Source organism: Oncorhynchus mykiss, chromosome 23 (genome assembly GCF_013265735.2).
Source record: "Oncorhynchus mykiss isolate Arlee chromosome 23, USDA_OmykA_1.1, whole genome shotgun sequence".
In the NCBI taxonomy this organism is placed as follows: domain Eukaryota; kingdom Metazoa; phylum Chordata; class Actinopteri; order Salmoniformes; family Salmonidae; genus Oncorhynchus; species Oncorhynchus mykiss.
Genome location: NC_048587.1, coordinates 5,668,510 through 5,689,376, shown reverse-complemented (window position 1 = coordinate 5,689,376; position 20,867 = coordinate 5,668,510). Strand labels below are relative to the sequence as shown.

Genomic DNA, 20,867 nt, shown 5'->3' with positions numbered 1-20,867 from the left:
TAGCCTGGTTCCTCTCTAGGTTTCTAATCTCCACCCGGCACAGCCAGAAGAGGACTGGCCACCCCTCATAGCCTGGTTCCTCTCTAGGTTTATAATCTCCACCCGGCACAGCCAGAAGAGGACTGGCCACCCCACATAGCCTGGTTCCTCTCTAGGTTTATAATCTCCACCCGGCACAGCCAGAAGAGGACTGGCCACCCCTCATAGCCTGGTTCCTCTCTAGGTTTCTAATCTCCACCCGGCACAGTCAGAAGAGGACTGGCCACCCCTCATAGCCTGGTTCCTCTCTAGGTTTCTAATCTCCACCCGGCACAGTCAGAAGAGGACTGGCCACCCCTCATAGCCTGGTTCCTCTCTAGGTTTCTAATCTCCACCCGGCACAGCCAGAAGAGGACTGGCCACCCCACATAGCCTGGTTCCTCTCTAGGTTTATAATCTCCACCCGGGCACAGCCAGAAGAGGACTGGCCCACCCCTCAGAGCCTGGTTCCTCTCTAGGTTTCTAATCTCCACCCGGGCACAGCCAGAAGAGGACTGGCCACCCCTCAGAGCCTGGCTCCTCTCTAGGTTTATAATCTCCACCCGGCACAGCTAGAAGAGGTCTGGCCACCCCACATAGCCTGGTTCCTCTCTAGGTTTCTTCCTAGGTTTTGGTCTTTCTAGGGAGTTTTTCCTAGCCACCGTGCTTCTACACCTGCATTGCTTGCTGCTTGGGGTTTTAGGCTGGGTTTCTGTACAGCACTTTGAGATATCAGCTGATGTAAGAAGGGCTATATAAATACATTTGATTTGATTTGATTTGTGTCACCAGAAAGGTGAAATGTGCTGATTCTGCCCTCTACTAAGTGGTTAGATGTTGACTGGTGATGGACCGTGTCTCTGAGGTAGGGCTTCGTTCCTGCTGTAACGTCGTGTCTGTCTGAAGGCCTATCCACACCTCAACACGTTATCATGGCTAATGTGTTCTCATGCACATTGTGTAGATTCAGGTTTACCTTTAATTCAATTCTCTTCGTTCAAGCTGTATTTGAGATGTCAGCATTTATACAAGGGGTAGGGGGGACCTCTCTAAGAAAAAACACTTCTAGAATTTCCCAAATGTCTCTTGATTATTGGAAGTTGTTTTCTAGGTATTGGTTTACAGTTGTGTAGTTGTAGATCTATAACCCTTCCCTCTACTGGGTATTGGTTTACAGTTGTGTAGTTGTAGATCTATAACCCTTCCCTATACTAGTCTCTATAGCCCTTCCCTCTACTAGTCTCTATAGTTGTTTTCTAGGTATTGGTTTACAGTTGTATAGTTGTAGATCTATAACCCTTCCCTATACTAGTCTCTATAGTTGTTTTCTAGGTATTGGTTTACAGTTGTATAGTTGTAGATCTATAACCCTTCCCTATACTAGTCTCTATAGTTGTTTTCTAGGTATTGGTTTACAGTTGTATAGTTGTAGATCTATAACCCTTCCCTCTACTGGGTATTGGTTTACAGTTGTGTAGTTGTAGATCTATAACCCTTCCCTCTACTAGTCTCTATAGCCCTTCCCTCTACTGGGTATTGGTTTACAGTTGTGTAGTTGTAGATCTATAACCCTTCCCTATACTAGTCTCTATAACCCTTCCCTATACTAGTCTCTATAACCCTTCCCTCTACTGGGTATTGGTTTACAGTTGTGTAGTTGTAGATCTATAACCCTTCCCTCTACTAGTCTCTATAGCCCTTCCCTCTACTAGTCTCTATAGTTGTTTTCTAGGTATTGGTTTACAGTTGTGTAGTTGTAGATCTATAACCCTTCCCTCTACTAGTCTCTATAGTTGTTTTCTAGGTATTGGTTTACAGTTGTGTAGTTGTAGATCTATAACCCTTCCCTCTACTAGTCTCTATAGCCCTTCCCTATACTAGTCTCTATAACCCTTCCCTATACTAGTCTCTATAGCCCTTCCCTATACTAGTCTCTATAACCCTTCCCTATACTAGTCTCTATAGCCCTTCCCTATACTAGTCTCTATAACCCTTCCCTATACTAGTCTCTATAGCCCTTCCCTATACTAGTCTCTATAACCCTTCCCTATACTAGTCTCTATTGCCCTTCCCTCTACTAGTCTCTATAGTTGTTTTCTGGGTATTGGTTCACAGTTGTGTAGTTGTAGATCTATAACCCTTCCCTATACTAGTCTCTATAACCCTTCCCTATTCTAGTCTCTATAGTTGTTTTCTGGGTATTGGTTTACAGTTGTGTAGTTGTAGATCTATAACCCTTCCCTATACTAGTCTCTATAACCCTTCCCTATACTAGTCTCTATAACCCTTCCCTCTACTGGGTATTGGTTTACAGTTGTGTAGTTGTAGATCTATAACCCTTCCCTCTACTAGTCTCTATAGCCCTTCCCTCTACTAGTCTCTATAGTTGTTTTCTGGGTATTGGTTCACAGTTGTGTAGTTGTAGATCTATAACCCTTCCCTATACTAGTCTCTATAGTTGTTTTCTGGGTATTGGTTTACAGTTGTGTAGTTGTAGATCTATAACCCTTCCCTCTACTAGTCTCTATAGTTGTTTTCTAGGTATTGGTTTACAGTTGTGTAGTTGTAGATCAGGTCAGGTAGTTGATACAGCCAATCAAAACTAATGGACTGATAATACAGTAGTTCTTGATGAACACCGTGGATCAGACTGTAGATCCAGGCCTAATATCCAGACTCTGCTTGGGGTACAGTGTGCTGTCAGTCTCCTAGTGTAGTTAAACTGATAATAAAGTAGTTCTTGATGAACACCGTGGTTCAGACTGTAGATCCAGACTCTGCTTGGGTACAGTGTGCTGTCAGTCCCCCTAGTGTAGTTAAACTAATAATTGGTCTCTAGAAAACAGCCTGTTTTTTACCAAGATCGTAGAAATTACAGTCCATTTCATGTCCATGTTTTACTTTTCCTCTCCCTGTTGTTGTCCTATGACCATCCTGCTCCAATCTAACACATAGCAGTCCCTCATGTAGTCTCTATAACCCTTCCCTCTTCTAGTCTCTATAACCCTTCCCTCTTGTAGTCTCTATAACCCTTCCCTCTTCTAGTCTCTATAACCCTTCCCTATTGTAGTCTATATAACCCTTCCCTCTTCTAGTCTCTATAACCATTCCCTCTACTAGTCTCTATAGCCCTTCCCTCTTGTAGTCTCTAGAACCCTTCACTCTTGTTGTCTCTATAGCCCTTCACTCGTGTTGTCTCTATAGCCCTTCCCTCTACTAGTCTCTATAACCCTTCCCTATTGTAGTCTCTATAACCCTTCCCTCTTCTAGTCTCTATAACCCTTCCCTCTTGTAGTCTCTATAACCCTTCCCTCTTGTAGTCTCTATAACCCTTCCCTCTACTAGTCTCTATAGCCCTTCCCTCTTGTAGTCTCTATAGCCCTTCCCTCTTGTAGTCTCTATAACACTTGCCTCTATAACCCTTCCCTCTTGTAGTCTCTATAGCCCTTCCCTCTTGTAGTCTCTATAGCCCTTCCCTCTTGTAGTCTCTATAACACTTCCCTCTATAGCCCTTCCCTCTTGTAGTCTCTATAACCCTTCCCTCTTGTAGTCTCTATAACCCTTCCCTCTTGTAGTCTCTATAACCCTTCCCTCTTGTAGCCTCTATAACCATTCCCTCTTGTAGTCTCTATAACCCTTCCCTCTTGTAGTCTCTATAACCATTCCCTCTTGTAGTCTCTATAACCCTTCCCTCTTGTAGCCTCTATAACCATTCCCTCTTGTAGTCTCTATAACCCTTCCCTCTTGTAGTCCCTATAACCATTCCCTCTTGTAGTCTCTATAACCCTTCCCTCTATAACCCTTCCCTCTTTTAGTCTCTATAGCCCTTCCCTCTTGTAGTCTCTATAGCCCTTCCCTCTTGTAGTCTCTATAACACTTCCCTCTATAACCCTTCCCTCTTGTAGTCTCTATAACCCTTCCCTCTTGTAGTCTCTATAACCCTTCCCTCTTGTAGTCTCTATAACCCTTCCCTCTTGTAGCCTCTATAACCATTCCCTCTTGTAGTCTCTATAACCCTTCCCTCTTGTAGTCTCTATAACCATTCCCTCTTGTAGTCTCTATAACCCTTCCCTCTTGTAGTCTCTATAACCATTCCCTCTTGTAGTCTCTATAACCCTTCCCTCTATAACCCTTTCCTTCTTGTAGTCTCTATAACCCTTCCCTCTATAACCCTTCCCTCTATAACCCTTCCCTCTATAACCCTTCCCTCTTGTAGTCTCTATAACAGAATCACTCTTCATCCCTCCCTTCCTCTTTTGTCTAGTATTTCCTCGTCTATTTGATAAGTCCTCTTCCGTTACGTTGAATCCTTAATGGTTTCTGTAGAAACACACCTCTCACCGCGTCGACCGACAGAGAGAGATGTTCATTTTTCACTCCACTTTCTCCAATCCATTTCTCTCTCTCTTGACCCTCCCCCGAACACTTCAACACCAATCAGTTATATCTCACTGTGCCAACGTCTCAAACACTCTCCTCTAACTCTCCTCTCAGCCCAGTTATCCTTCAATGTCTGAGACTGGCTGGGCCTCTCTCCCTGTCTCAGCTCAGGCTTCTGGCTGGGCCTCTCTCCCTGTCTCAGTTCAGGCTTCTGGCTGGGCCTCTCTCCCTGTCTCAGTTCAGGCTTCTGGCTGGGCCTCTCTCCCTGTCTCAGCTCAGGCTTCTAGTTAGGCCTTTCTCCCTGTCTCAGCTCAGGCTTCTGGCTGGGCCTCTCTCCCTGTCTCAGCTCAGGCTTCTAGCTGGGCCTCTCTCCCTGTCTCAGTTCAGGCTTCTGGCTGGGCCTCTCTCCCTGTCTCAGTTCAGGCTTCTGGCTGGGCCTCTCTCCCTGTCTCAGTTCAGGCTTCTAGCTGGGCCTCTCTCCCTGTCTCAGTTCAGGCTTCTAGCTGGGCCTCTCTCCCTGTCTCAGTTCAGGCTTCTAGCTGGGCCTCTCTCCCTGTCTCAGTTCAGGCTTCTAGCTGGGCCTCTCTCCCTGTCTCAGCTCAGGCTTCTGGCTGGGCCTCTCTCCCTGTCTCAGCTCAGGCTTCTGGCTGGGCCTCTCTCTCTGTCTCAGCCCAGCCTGGCTATAGGACCTGTTCCAGTCCTGCTGCTTCTGGCTGGGACTCTCTCCCTGCCTCCCAGTCTCAGCTCAACAGGGTTATTAGCGAGCCCAGCTTCGACTCTGACTTGATAATTGAGCTCATTTTCCTCCTCTCCATCTGCTCCTGCTGCTCCTCAAGACAAACAACAATCATTGAGCCATTGCTTTTACTGGACACCAATTACAGTATGAACTATATGTTTTGTATTGTGTATTGAATGTTTTCCTCTCTCTCTCTCTCTCTCCATATCTCCCCTCCCCCTTTCTCGCCTCTCTCTCCATATCTCCCCTCCCCCTTTCTCGCCTCTCTTTCCATATCTCCCCTACCCCTCTCTCTTTCTCTTTCTCTCATCTCTCTCCATATCTCCCCCTCCCCCCCCTCTCTCTCTCCCCCTCCCCATCTCTCTCCCTCTCCCCCTCACCATCTCCGTCTCTCTCTCTCTCTCGCTCTACCCTTCTCTCTCTCTCTCTCTCTCTCTCTCTCTCCATATCTCCCCCTCTCTCTTTCTCTCCTCTCTCCATATCTCCCCCCCCCCCCTCTCTCTCCCCCCCCCCCCCCTCTCTCCCCCCCCCCCCCTCTCTCTCCCCCCCCCCCCTCTCTCTCCCCCCCCCCCCTCTCTCTCCCCCCCCCTCTCTCAGGGCAGCTTCGTGGCCAGCATGACCGCTACTCTGAGACAAATGGACGACTACCACTACACTCACCTGATCAACACCTTCGGCAAGATGAGGACCGACGTCGTGGTGAGTTCCACGCCTCACTTCCTGACTATACCTCGTCAGTTAGCCAAATCAGACGGCACTGTCTCTCTCCCTGAGGGACTCATCCCAGGTCTTCATCAGGAACAAACTCTCTCCCTGAGGGACTCATCCCAGGTCTTCATGAGGAACAAACTCTCTCCCTGAGGGACTCATCCCAGGACTTCTTTAGGAACAAACTCTCTCCCTGAGGGACTCATCCCAGGTCTTCACGAGGAACAAACTCTCTCCCTGAGGGACTCATCCCAGGACTTCATGAGGAACAAACTCTCTCCCTGAGGGACTCATCCCAGGTCTTCATGAGGAACAAACTCTCTCCCTGAGGGACTCATCCCAGGACTTCTTTAGGAACAAACTCTCTCCCTGAGGGACTCATCCCAGGTCTTCATCAGGAACAAACTCTCTCCCTGAGGGACTCATCCCAGGTCTTCATGAGGAACAAACTCTCTCCCTGAGGGACTCATCCCAGGACTTCTTTAGGAACAAACTCTCTCCCTGAGGGACTCATCCCAGGTCTTCATCAGGAACAAACTCTCTCCCTGAGGGACTCATCCCAGGTCTTCATGAGGAACAAACTCTCTCCCTGAGGGACTCATCCCAGGACTTCTTTAGGAACAAACTCTCTCCCTGAGGGTTTCATCCCTTGTCTTCATCAGGAACAAACTATCTACCTGAGGGACCCATCCCAGGTCTTCATGAGGATCAAACTCTCTCCCTGAGGGACCCATCTCAGGTCTTCAACAGGAAAAAACTCTATCCCTGAGGGACTCATCCCAGGACTTCTTTAGGAACAAACTCTCTCCCTGAGGGACTCATCCCAGGACTTCTTTAGGAACAAACTCTCTCCCTGAGGGACCCATCCCAGGTCTTCATGAGGAACAAACTCTCTCCCTGAGGGACTCATCCCAGGACTTCTTTAGGAACAAACTCTCTCCCTGAGGGTTTCATCCCTTGTCTTCATCAGGAACAAACTATCTACCTGAGGGACCCATCCCAGGTCTTCATGAGGATCAAACTCTATCCCTGAGGGACCCATCCCAGGTCTTCACGAGGAACAAACTCTCTCTTCGGTTGAAGAGCATGCATTTAGTTTTACTTGTATTGAAGAGCAGTTGGAGGCCACGGAAGGAGAGTTGTATGGCATTGAAGCTCGTCTGGAGGTTAGTTAACACAGTGTCCAAAGAAGGGCCAGAAGTATACAGAATGGTGTCGTCTGCGTAGAGGTGGATCAGAGAATCACCAGCAGCAAGAGCGACATCATTGATGTATACAGAGAAGAGAGTCGGTCCAATAATTGAACCCTGTGGCACCCACATAGAGACTTCCAGAGGTCCCTGTATATGGCCTCCACATTGACTCTGCACCAGTACCCCCTGTATATAGCCTCCACATTGACTCTGTACCGGTACCCCCTGTATATAGCCTCCACATTGACTCTGTACCAGTACCCCCTGTATATAGCCTCCACATTTACTCTGTACCGGTACCCCCTGTATACAGCCTCCACATTGACTTTGTACCAGTACCCCCTGTATATAGCCTCCACATTGACTCTGTACCGGTACCCCCTGTATATAGCCTCCACATTGACTCTGTACTGGTACCCCCTGTATATAGCCTCCACATTGACTCTGTACTGGTACCTCCTGTATATAGCCTCCACATTGACTCTGTACTGGTACCTCCTGTATATAGCCTCCACATTGACTCTGTACCGGTACCCCCTGTATATAGCCTCCACATTGACTCTGTGCCGGTACCCCCTGTATATAGCCTCCACATTGACTCTGTACTGGTACCCCCTGTATATAGCTTCCACATTGACTCTGTACTGGTACCCCCTGTATATAGCCTCCACATTGACTCTGTGCTGGTACCCCCTGTATATAGCCTCCACGTTGACTCTGTACCGGTACCCCCTGTATATAGCCTCCACATTGACTCTGTACCAGTACCCCCTGTATATAGCCTCCACGTTGACTCTGTACCGGTACCCCCTGTATATAGCCTCCACATTGACTCTGTGCCGGTACCCCCTATATATAGCCTCCACGTTGACTCTGTACCGGTACCCCCTGTATATAGCCTCCACATTGACTCTGTACCAGTACCCCCTGTATATAGCCTCCACATTGACTCTGTACCAGTACCCCCTGTATATAGCCTCCACATTGACTCTGTACCGGTACCCCCTGTATATAGCCTCCACACTGACTCTGTACCAGTACCCCCTGTATATAGCCTCCACATTGACTCTGTACCAGTACCCCCTGTATATAGCCTCCACATTGACTCTGTACCGGTACCCCCTGTATATAGCCTCCACATTGACTCTGTACCGGTACCCCCTGTATATAGCCTCCACATTGATTGCTACTGTGGAAATAATGATAATGCCCTTTTTAGTGAAGTGAGCTGTTTGAAAAGATGGACTGAAATGTCAACCTGTTTTGGTGGGATGGAGTGTTGGCCTGTCTGGTTACATGTTAATAGACCAATCAGAAAGAGTTCCAAACCTCTCTGCCAATGACAGCTAGTTTTCAGTTTTTTCAGACCTTAGTTTTCATTACTCAGACCACTCGGTCTATAAGCACCCTATCCTGACAGAACCAATTTGATGCCCTGTTTCTCCTTTCCTCTGGGTTTATAACCTTAACCATGAACACGGTTCATTCCAGATTGTTCCTCTGATCTTTTCCCGGGCCTGAGAATAGCAGGCTTCATCGCTAATGCTTTCTCTCTCTCTCTCTTTCTCTCTCTCTCTCTGTCTCTCGTTGTCTCTCTGTCTCTCTCTCTCTCTCTCTGTCTCTCTCTCTCTCTCTCTCTCTCTGTCTCTCTCTCGTAGGATTTCCTGATGGAAACATTCATCATGTTCAAGGACCTCATTGGGAAGAATGTCTACCCTGGCGACTGGGTCATCATGAACATGATGCAGAATAAGTGAGTACTGTACAGGGACTGGGTGGCTTACACACACACACACACACACACACACACACACACACACACACACACACACATCTCGCCGTGCCGATGCTTTGATCCCCTCCCTTCGCCGTTGTTGCCTAGGAACGGCAGTCTGAATCAGGAGTGTGGAAGGGAAGTATTTTTATCTCTGTCATGAAACCACACGGGCCTCGAGAGTCCACTCGGGCCTCGGGAGTCCACACGGGCCTCGGGAGTCCACACAGGCCTCGGGAGTCCACACGGGCCTCGAGAGTCCATACGGGCCTCAGGGGTCCACACGTGCCTCAGGGGTCCACACGTGCCTCAGGGGTCCACACGAGCCTCGGGGGCCCACACGGGCCTCGGGAGTCCACACGGGCCTCGGGAGTCCACACGGGCCTCGAGAGCCCACACGGGCCTCAGAGTCCACACTGCAAACAGATGGGGGAGGGGCGGATGAGGCAAACAATAGCATGAATGAGAGTCAGGGTTTGTTTGGGTTTTTTTAACAGAAGGCTAATCTCCAAAGTGCCCGTCCTCCTCTGATCGTCCTCCTCTGATCGTCCTCCTCTGATCGTCCTCCTCTGATCGTCCTCTGATCGTCCTCCTCTGCCTGTCCTCCTCTGATCGTCCTCCTCTGCCTGTCCTCCTCTGATCGTCCTCCTCTGATCGTCCTCCTCTGATCGTCCTCCTCTGCCTGTCCTCCTCTGATCGTCCTCCTCTGATCGTCCTCCTCTGATCGTCCTCTGATCGTCCTCCTCTGCCTGTCCTCCTCTGATCGTCCTCCTCTGCCTGTCCTCCTCTGATCGTCCTCCTCTGATCGTCCTCCTCTGCCTGTCCTCCTCTGATCGTCCTCCTCTGATCGTCCTCCTCTGATCGTCCTCCTCTTATCGTCCTCCTCTTATCGTCCTCTGATCGTCCTCCTCTGATCGTCCTCCTCTGATCGTCCTCCTCTGCCTGTCCTCCTCTGATCGTCCTCCTCTGATCGTCCTCCTCTGATCGTCCTCATCTTCTTTCCTTTGTTGCTGCTTGTAACTATTGTATTTTATTTAGGTGGTTCCCCTTCACCAACTCTCGCCCACGTTTGTCTGGTAAAGAAGAAAATAAATACTGGATTGAAGTGAAGTTTTGAAGTGAAGTACTGAGTCACAGTGAAGGTTTTGTTTGAGACGAGAGTCTGTTTTGATGTAGTTGTCAGATCGAAGAGAAAGAACTAAGAAACAGTTTGAGGACTTTTACAAGTTTCATTAGCAAATGTTTTACAAAAAAATGCTCACGTATATCCAATTTATATCCAGTGTCTGTCTAACACCTTTATTTAACCAGGTAGGCTAGTTGAGAACACCTGTATTTAACCAGGTAAGCTAGTTGAGAACAAGTTCTCATTTACAACTGCGACCTGGCCAAGATAAAGCAAAGCAGTTCGACACATACAACAACACAGAGTTACACATGGAATAAACAAACGTACAGTCAATAATACAGTAGAACAAAAGAAAACAGTCTATATACAGTGAGTAGTGTGTAAAGATGTGTGTTGAGTTTGAGTTGTAAGGCCCATTGGAGAAGTGTCCACGAGGCCCGTATCGTTCCAGTCAATCACTGTGTATCTGCCTTGTCAGTGCAGTAGCACCAGTCCTACACAACACAACGACATTTCTCTCTGTTTTCGCTCCTTTTCCTTCGTGACGGAGACCTATTTTATTTTGTTATGTATGTAGGTGGGCAGCTGTTTGTTCTGAATGTAGGTGGGCAGCTGTTTGTTCTGTATGTAGGGGGGCAGCTGTTGGTTCTGTATGTAGGTGGGCAGCTGTTTGTTCTGTATGTAGGGGGGCAGCTGTTGGTTCTGATTTAGGTTGGCAGCTGTTTGTTCTGTATGTAGGTGGGCAGCTGTTTGTTCTGTATGTAGGTGGGCAGCTGTTTGTTCTGTATGTAGGTTGGCAGCTGTTTGTTCTGTATGTAGGTGGGCAGCTGTTTGTTCTGTATGTAGGGGGGCAGCTGTTTGTTCTGTATGTAGGTGGGCAGCTGTTTGTTCTGTATGTAGGTGGGCAGCTGTTTGTTCTGTATGTAGGTGGGCAGCTGTTTGTTCTGTATGTAGGTGGGCAGCTGTTTGTTCTGTATGTAGGTGGGCAGCTGTTTGTTCTGTATGTAGGTGGGCAGCTGTTTGTTCTGTATGTAGGGGGGCAGCTGTTTGTTCTGTATGTAGGTGGATAGCTGTTTGTTCTGTATGTAGGGGGGCAGCTGTTTGTTCTGTATGTAGGTGGGCAGCTGTTTGTTCTGTATGTAGGTGGATAGCTGTTTGTTCTGTATGTAGGTGGGCAGCTGTTTGTTCTGTATGTAGGTGGATAGCTGTTTGTTCTGTATGTAGGGGGGCAGCTGTTTGTTCTGTATGTAGGTGGATAGCTGTTTGTTCTGTATGTAGGGGGGCAGCTGTTTGTTCTGCATGTAGGTGGATAGCTGTTTGTTCTGTATGTAGGGGGGCAGCTGTTTGTTCTGTATGTAGGGGGGGCAGCTGTTTGTTCTGTATGTAGTTGGGCAGCTGTTTGTTCTGTATGTAGGGGGGCAGCTGTTTGTTCTGTATGTAGGTGGACAGCTGTTTGTTCTGTATGTAGGGGGGCAGCTGTTTGTTCTGTATGTAGTTGGGCAGCTGTTTGTTCTGTATGTAGGTGGGCAGCTGTTTGTTCTGTATGTAGGTGGATAGCTGTTTGTTCTGTATGTAGGGGGGCAGCTGTTTGTTCTGTATGTAGGTGGGCAGCTGTTTGTTCTGTATGTAGGGGGGCAGCTGTTTGTTCTGTATGTAGGGGGGCAGCTGTTTGTTCTGTATGTAGTTGGGCAGCTGTTTGTTCTGTATGTAGGTGGGCAGCTGTTGGTTCTGTATGTAGGGGGGCAGCTGTTTGTTCTGTATGTAGGTTGGCAGCTGTTTGTTCTGTATGTAGGGGGGCAGCTGTTTGTTCTGTATGTAGGTGGGCAGCTGTTTGTTCTGTATGTAGGTGGGCAGCTGTTGGTTCTGTATGTAGGTGGGCAGCTGTTTGTTCTGTATGTAGGTGGGCAGCTGTTGGTTCTGTATGTAGGTGGGCAGCTGTTTGTTCTGTATGTAGGTGGGCAGCTGTTTGTTCTGTATGTAGGGGGGCAGCTGTTTGTTCTGTATGTAGGTGGGCAGCTGTTTGTTCTGTATGTAGGTGGATAGCTGTTTGTTCTGTATGTAGGGGGGCAGCTGTTTGTTCTGTATGTAGGGGGGCAGCTTTTTGTTCTGTATGTAGGTGGGCAGCTGTTGGTTCTGTATGTAGGTGGGCAGCTGTTTGTTCTGTATGTAGGTGGACAGCTGTTTGTTCTGTATGTAGGGGGGCAGCTGTTTGTTCTGTATGTAGTTGGGCAGCTGTTTGTTCTGTATGTAGGTGGGCAGCTGTTGGTTCTGTATGTAGGTGGGCAGCTGTTGGTTCTGTATGTAGGTGGGCAGCTGTTTGTTCTGTATGTAGGTGGGCAGCTGTTTGTTCTGTATGTAGGTGGGCAGCTGTTTGTTCTGTATGTAGGTGGATAGCTGTTTGTTCTGTATGTAGGGGGGCAGCTGTTTGTTCTGTATGTAGGGGGGCAGCTTTTTGTTCTGTATGTAGGTGGGCAGCTGTTGGTTCTGTATGTAGGTGGGCAGCTGTTGGTTCTGTATGTAGGTGGGCAGCTGTTTGTTCTGTATGTAGGTGGATAGCTGTTTGTTCTGTATGTAGGTGGACAGCTGTTTGTTCTGTATGTAGGGGGGCAGCTGTTTGTTCTGTATGTAGTTGGGCAGCTGTTTGTTCTGTATGTAGGGGGGCAGCTGTTTGTTCTGTATGTAGTTGGACAGCTGTTTGTTCTGTATGTAGGGGGGCAGCTGTTTGTTCTGTATGTAGTTGGGCAGCTGTTTGTTCTGTATGTAGGTTGGCAGCTGTTGGTTCTGTATGTAGGTGGGCAGCTGTTGGTTCTGTATGTAGGTGGGCAGCTGTTTGTTCTGTATGTAGGTGGGCAGCTGTTTGTTCTGTATGTAGGTGGGCAGCTGTTTGTTCTGTATGTAGGTGGGCAGCTGTTTGTTCTGTATGTAGGTGGATAGCTGTTTGTTCTGTATGTAGGGGGGCAGCTGTTTGTTCTGTATGTAGGGGGGCAGCTGTTTGTTCTGTATGTAGGTGGGCAGCTGTTGGTTCTGTATGTAGGTGGGCAGCTGTTGGTTCTGTATGTAGGTGGGCAGCTGTTTGTTCTGTATGTAGGTGGGCAGCTGTTTGTTCTGTATGTAGGTGGATAGCTGTTTGTTCTGTATGTAGGTGGGCAGCTGTTTGTTCTGTATGTAGGGGGGCAGCTGTTTGTTCTGTATGTAGGTGGGCAGCTGTTTGTTCTGTATGTAGGTGGGCAGCTGTTTGTTCTGTATGTAGGTGGATAGCTGTTTGTTCTGTATGTAGGTGGGCAGCTGTTTGTTCTGTATGTAGGGGGGCAGCTGTTCGTTCTGTATGTAGGTGGGCAGCTGTTTGTTCTGTATGTAGGTGGGCAGCTGTTTGTTCTGTATGTAGGTGGGCAGCTGTTTGTTCTGTATGTAGGTGGGCAGCTGTTTGTTCTGTATGTAGGTGGGCAGCTGTTTGTTCTGTATGTAGGGGGGCAGCTGTTTGTTCTGTATGTAGGTGGGCAGCTGTTTGTTCTGTATGTAGGTGGACAGCTGTTTGTTCTGTATGTAGGTGGGCAGCTGTTTGTTCTGTATGTAGGTGGATAGCTGTTTGTTCTGTATGTAGGTGGGCAGCTGTTGGTTCTGTATGTAGGTGGGCAGCTGTTTGTTCTGTATGTAGGGGGGCAGCTGTTTGTTCTGTATGTAGGGGGGCAGCTGTTTGTTCTGTATGTAGGTGGGCAGCTGTTTGTTCTGTATGTAGGTGGGCAGCTGTTTGTTCTGTATGTAGGGGGGCAGCTGTTTGTTCTGTATGTAGGGGGGCAGCCGTTTGTTCTGTATGTAGGTGGGCAGCTGTTTGTTCTGTATGTAGTTGGGCAGCTGTTTGTTCTGTATGTAGGGGGGCAGCTGTTTGTTCTGTATGTAGGGGGGCAGCTGTTTGTTCTGTATGTAGGGGGGCAGCTGTTTGTTCTGTATGTAGGGGGGGCAGCTGTTTGTTCTGTATGTAGGTGGGCAGCTGTTTGTTCTGTATGTAGGTGGGCAGCCGTTTGTTCTGTATGTAGGTGGGCAGCTGTTTGTTCTGTATGTAGGTGGGCAGCCGTTTGTTCTGTATGTAGGTGGGCAGCTGTTTGTTCTGTATGTAGGTGGGCAGCTGTTTGTTCTGTATGTAGGTGGGCAGCTGTTTGTTCTGTATGTAGGGGGGCAGCTGTTTGTTCTGTATGTAGGGGGGCAGCTGTTTGTTCTGTATGTAGGTGGGCAGCTGTTTGTTCTGTATGTAGGTGGGCAGCCGTTTGTTCTGTATGTAGGTGGGCAGCTGTTTGTTCTGTATGTAGGTGGGCAGCTGTTTGTTCTGTATGTAGGTGGGCAGCTGTTTGTTCTGTATGTAGGGGGGCAGCTGTTTGTTCTGTATGTAGGGGGGCAGCTGTTTGTTCTGTATGTAGGTGGGCAGCTGTTTGTTCTGTATGTAGGTGGGCAGCTGTTTGCAGGTTGTTCAATTGTTGTTTCATTCTGTTAAACTTCCTGCCCGACTCGTTGTGTTTCCATCTTTAGCTACTTCTGAATAATGTACCTGTCGGTTGGCTGACAAATTAACACACATTTTCCATTTGTTTCTGTTGTTGTCTGTTTTCCCACCAGGGTGTTTGACGGTGTGTGTGTATGTGTGTGTGTGTGTTTTTGTGTGTGTGTGTGTGTGTTTTTGTGTGTGTGTGTGTGTGTGTGTGTGTGTGTGTGTGTGTGTGTGTGTTTGTTTGTTTGTTTGTTTGTTTGTCGTCCCACTACAGTGTGTTTTGATGGGTTGTGTCCCCTCCCCTCATTCTGTATCCAAGATGCCACAACCATTCATTATCTGTCCTCATGAGACAGAGAGAGATACTGCTCTGTTTAATCCAGACAGTTCTGTTTCATTCATTATCTGTCCTTATGAGACAGAGAGAGATACTGCTCTGTTTAATCCAGACAGTTCTGTTTCATTATCTGTCCTTATGAGACAGAGAGAGGTACTGCTCTGTTTAATCCAGACAGTTCTGTTTTATTCATTATCTGTCCTTATAAGACAGAGAGGTACTGCTCTGTTTAATCCAGACATTTCTGTTTCATTATCTGTCCTTATGAGACAGAGAGAGGTACTGCTCTGTTTAATCCAGACAGTTCTGTTTCATTATCTGTCCTTATAAGACAGAGAGAGGTACTGCTCTGTTTAATCCAGACAGTTCTGTTTTATTCATTATCTGTCCTTATAAGACAGAGAGAGGTACTGCTCTGTTTAATCCAGACAGTTCTGTTTCATTATCTGTCCTCATGAGACAGAGAGAGGTACTGCTCTGTTTAATCCAGACAGTTCTGTTTCATTATCTGTCCTTATGAGACAGAGAGAGGTACTGCTCTGTTTAATCCAGACAGTTCTGTTTCATTCATAATCTGTCCTTATGAGACAGAGAGAGGTACTGCTCTGTTTAATCCAGACAGTTCTGTTTCATTATCTGTCCTTATAAGACAGAGAGAGGTACTGCTCTGTTTAATCCAGACAGTTCTGTTTTATTCATTATCTGTCCTTATAAGACAGAGAGAGGTACTGCTCTGTTTAATCCAGACAGTTCTGTTTCATTATCTGTCCTCATGAGACAGAGAGAGGTACTGCTCTGTTTAATCCAGACAGTTCTGTTTCATTATCTGTCCTTATGAGACAGAGAGGTACTGCTCTGTTTAATCCAGACCGTTCTGTTTCATTCATTATCTGAATGATAGTAACCAGTGGGAAAACTCCATGCCCCAGTCTCAGAAGGATGACAGTAGCCAGTGGGAAAACTCCATGCCCCAGTCTCAGAAGGATGACAGTAACCAGTGGGAGAACTCCATGTCCCAGTCTCAGAAGGATGACAGTAACCAGTGGGAGAACTCCATGTCCCAGTCTCAGACGTATGACAGTAACCAGTGGGAGAACTCCATGTCCCAGTCTCAGAAGGATGACAGTAACCAGTGGGAGAACTCCATGCCCCAGTCTCAGAAGGATGACAGTAGCCAGTGGGAAAACTCCATGTCCCAGTCTCAGAAGGATGACAGTAACCAGTGGGAGAACTCCATGTCCCAGTCTCAGAAGGATGACAGTAACCAGTGGTAGAACTCCATGCCCCAGTCTCAGACGTATGACAGTAACCAGTGGGAAAACTCCATGCCCCAGTCTCAGAAGGATGACAGTAGCCAGTGGGAAAACTCCATGCCCCAGTCTCAGAAGGATGACAGTAGCCAGTGGGAGAACTCCATGCCCCAGTCTCAGACGTATGACAGTAACCAGTGGGAGAACTCCATGCCCCAGTCTCAGAAGAATAACAGTAACCAGTGGGAAAACTCCATGTCCCAGTCTCAGAAGGATGACAGTAACCAGTGGGAGAACTCCATGCCCCAGTCTCAGAAGGATGACAGTAGCCAGTGGGAGAACTCCATGTCCCAGTCTCAGAAGGATGACAGTAACCAGTGGGAGAACTCCATGTCCCAGTCTCAGAAGGATGACAGTAACCAGTGGGAGAACTCCATGCCCCAGTCTCAGAAGGATGACAGTAACCAGTGGGAAAACTCCATGCCCCAGTCTCAGAAGAATAACAGTAACCAGTGGGAAAACTCCATGCCCCAGTCTCAGACGGATGACAGTAACCAGTGGGAGAACTCCATGTCCCAGTCTCAGACGGATGACAGTAACCAGTGGGAAAACTCCATGTCCCAGTCTCAGAAGGATGACAGTAGCCAGTGGGAAAACTCCATGCCCCAGTCTCAGAAGAATAACAGTAACCAGTGGGAAAACTCCATGCCCCAGTCTCAGACGGATGACAGTAACCAGTGGGAGAACTCCATGCCCCAGTCTCAGACGGATGACAGTAACCAGTGGGAGAACTCCATGTCCCAGTCTCAGACGGATGACAGTAGCCAGTGGGAAAACTCCATGCCCCAGTCTCAGAAGAATAACAGTAACCAGTGGGAAAACTCCATGCCCCAGTCTCAGAAGAATAACAGTAACCAGTGGGAAAACTCCATGCCCCAGTCTCAGACGGATGACAGTAACCAGTGGGAGAACTCCATGTCCCAGTCTCAGACCAGCTCTCTGATTCTTTTTTTTTTTTAAATGTCTGGTCTGTGGTCAACGAACCGTGTTGCTTCTAAAAAACATATTTATTTCTGCCATAACGGTGTGTCAGAACATATTTTCTGTCCCGAGCTAAAAGCTCTGAGCAGAAAGCTGAAAGGTTTTGTTGATGGAGAACTGATGTCCTAAAAGTGTCCCCTCCACAGAAAAACTCAAACCGGCCTTCACAATGAGCAGGAAACCAACCGATTTCCACAGCGTTATTAACATCACATTAATCAAGTGTTCAAAGGCTCCTTTTAAAAGCCTGTTTTACATATAATTATTGTCCTCTTCCCTCCTTCTGTCCACCACAGCAGTGTGTTGGGGCATGTCCCATATGGCACCCTATTGCCTACATAGTTCACTACTTTAGACCAGGGCCCTATAGCACCCTATTGCCTACATAGTTCACTACTTTAGACCAGGGCCCTATAGCACCCTATTCCATATATAGTGCACTACTTTAGACCAGAGCCCTATAGCACCCTATTGCCTATATGAACAGAGTACCACACTCCACCCACAGGCCCAGTGCTGAGCAGAGTACCATACACCACCCACAGGCCCAGGGCTGAGCAGAGTACCACACTCCACCCACAGGCCCAGTGCAGGGCTGAGCAGAGTACCACACTCCACCCACAGGCCCAGGGCTGAGCAGAGTACCACACTCCACCCACAGGCCCAGTGCTGAGCAGAGTACCACACTCCACCCACAGGCCCAGTGCTGAGCAGAGTACCACACTCCACCCACAGGCCCAGTGCTGAGCAGAGTACCACACTCCACCCACAGGCCCAGTGCTGAGCAGAGTACCACACTCCACCCACAGGCCCAGTGCTGAGCAGAGTACCACACTCCACCCACAGGCCCAGTGCTGAGCAGAGTACCACACTCCACCCACAGGCCCAGGGCTGAGCAGAGTACCACACTCCACCCACAGGCCCAGTGCTGAGCAGAGTACCACACTCCACCCACAGGCCCAGGGCTGAGCAGAGTACCACACTCCACCCACAGGCCCAGGGCTGTACAGAGTACCCTACACCACCCATGGGCCCAGCACAGGGCTGAGCAGAGTACCCTACACCACCCATGGGCCCATTTCAGGTCTGAGCAGAGTACCCTACACCACCCATGGGCCCAGCACAGGGCTGAGCAGAGTACCCTACACCACCCACGGGCCCAGCACAGGGCTGAACAGAGAGCTCTCTAGTCTTTCATGTCATGTGTCTGTTTGTAGACTCTGTGGACACTCACGCCAACCAAAAAGCCCCAGACACAGCTGGCCAGGGCTTTGTGACGGCACTGCTAATGAGATGTGCATTCATCTGCCTGCTGCCTGCCATATTGAACAGCTCTCCCTTGCTTTCCTCCTGGCTTGGCTAGGAGAACATATGTCTGTCTGCTGTCTCCTTTCTCCTGGTCTGGCTAGGAGAACATCTGTCTGTCTCCTTCCTCCTGGTCTGGCTAGGAGAACATCTGTCTGTCTGCTGTCTCCTTCCTCCTGGTCTGGCTAGGATAACATCTGTCTGTCTGCTGTCTCCTTCCTCCTGGTCTGGCTAGGATAACATCTGTCTGTCTGCTGTCTCCTTCCTCCTGGCCTGGCTAGGAGAACATCTGTCTGTCTGCTGTCTCCTTCCTCCTGGTCTGGCTAGGATAACATCTGTCTGTCTGCTGTCTCCTTCCTCCTGGTCTGGCTAGGATAACATCTGTCTGTCTGCTGTCTCCTTCCTCCTGGCCTGGCTAGGAGAACATCTGTCTGTCTGCTGTCTCCTTCCTCCTGGCCTGGCTAGGAGAACATCTGTCTCTATGTCTGTCTCCTTCCTCCTGGCCTGGCTAGGATAACACCTGTCTAGCTCCTAGATAGTGGAAGACCAGCCAAAGGGAGAGGTCTGCTGTAATAGATGGTATGGTGTGTTTAATAGAGGTGTAATAGATGGTATGGTGTGTTTAATATATGGTATGATGTGTTTAATATATGGTATGATGTGTTTAATAGAGGTGTAATAGATGGTATTGTGTGTTTAATAGATGGTATGGTGTGTTTAGTGGATGGCATGGTGTGTTTAGTAGATGGTATGGTGTGTTTAATAGATTGTATGGTGTGTTTAATAGATGGTATGGTGTGTTTAATAGATGGTATGGTGTGTTTAATAGATGGTATGGTGTGTTTAATATATGGTATTGTGTGTTTAATAGATGGTATGGTGTGTTTAATAGATGGTATGATGTGTTTAATAGAGGTTTAATAGATGGTATGGTGTGTTTAGTAGATGGTATGGTGTGTTTAATAGAGGTTTAATAGATGGTATGGTGTGTTTAATAGAAGTGTAATGGATGGTATGGTGTGTTTAATAGAGGTTTAATAGATGGTATGGTGTGTTTAATAGAGGTTTAATAGATGGTATGGTGTGTTTAATAGAGGTTTAATAGATGTTATGGTGTGTTTAATAGAGGTTTAATAGATGGTATGGTGTGTTTAATAGAGGTTTAATAGATGGTATGGTGTGTTTAGTAGATTGTATGGTGTGTTTAGTAGATTGTATGGTGTGTTTAATAGATGGTATGGTGTGTTTAATATATGGTATGGTGTGTTTAATAGATGGTAGGGTGTGTTTAATAGATGGTATGGTGTGTTTAATAGATGGTATGGTGTGTTTAGTAGATGGTATGGTGTGTTTAATAGATGGTATGGTGTGTTTAGTAAATGGTATGGTAGTTTTAATAGATGGTAGAGTGTGTTTAATAGATGGTATGGTGTGTTTAATAGATGGTATGGTGTGTTTAATAGATGGTATGGTGTGTTTAATAGATGGTATGGTGTATTTAATAGATGGTAGGGTGTGTTTATTAGATGGTATGGTGTGTTTAGTAGATGGTATGGTGTGTTTAATAGATGGTATGGTGTGTTTAATAGATGGTATGGTGTGTTTAGTAGATGGTATGGTGTGTTTAATAGATGGTAGGGTGTGTTTAATAGATGGTATGGTGTGTTTAATAGATGGTATGGTGTGTTTAATATATGGTATGGTGTGTTTAATAGATGGTATGGTGTGTTTAATAGATGGTATGGTGTGTTTAATAGATGGTATGGTGTGTTTAATAGATGGTATGGTGTGTTTAGTAGATGGTATGGTGTGTTTAATAGATGGTATGGTGTGTTTAGTAGATGGTATGGTGTGTTTAATAGATGGTATGGTGTGTTTAATAGATGGTATGGTGTGTTTAATAGATGGTATGGTGTGTTTAGTAGATGGTATGGTGTGTTTAATAGATGGTATGGTGTGTTTAGTAGATGGTATGGTGTGTTTAATATATGGTATGGTGTGTTTAATAGATGGTATGGTGTGTTTAATATATGGTATGGTGTGTTTAATAGATGGTATGGTGTGTTTAATAGATGGTATGGTGTGTTTAATAGATGGTATGGTGTGTTTAATAGATGGTATGGTGTGTTTAATAGATGGTATGGTGTGTTTAATAGATGGTAGGGTGTGTTTATTAGATGGTATGGTGTGTTTAATAGATGGTATGGTGTGTTTAATAGATGGTATGGTGTGTTTAATAGATGGTAGGGTGTGTTTATTAGATGGTATGGTGTGTTTAGTAGATGGTATGGTGTGTTTAGTAGATGGTATGGTGTGTTTAATAGATGGTATGGTGTGTTTAGTAGATGGTAGGGTGTGTTTAATAGATGGTATTGTGTGTTTAATAGATGGTATGGTGTGTTTAATAGATGGTATGGTGTGTTTAATAGATGGTATGGTGTGTTTAATAGATGGTATGGTGTGTTTAATAGATGGTATTGTGTGTTTAATAGATGGTATTGTGTGTTTAATAT

The 20,867-nt window shown here is 47.1% G+C and overlaps 1 protein-coding gene across 6 annotated transcripts in view; it reads left to right on the top strand.

The window, feature by feature from the left end:
* Positions 1–20,867, top strand: part of LOC110514830 (dedicator of cytokinesis protein 1) — a 538,819-nt gene that overhangs the window by 309,770 nt on the left and 208,182 nt on the right. For all 6 annotated transcript variants that reach the window (XM_036960808.1, XM_036960809.1, XM_036960806.1 and 3 more), the window contains 2 exons: positions 5,735–5,836; positions 8,697–8,791. In XM_036960808.1, the coding sequence (XP_036816703.1) occupies positions 5,735–5,836; positions 8,697–8,791 (197 nt within the window). The remainder of the gene's footprint in view (positions 1–5,734; positions 5,837–8,696; positions 8,792–20,867) is intronic.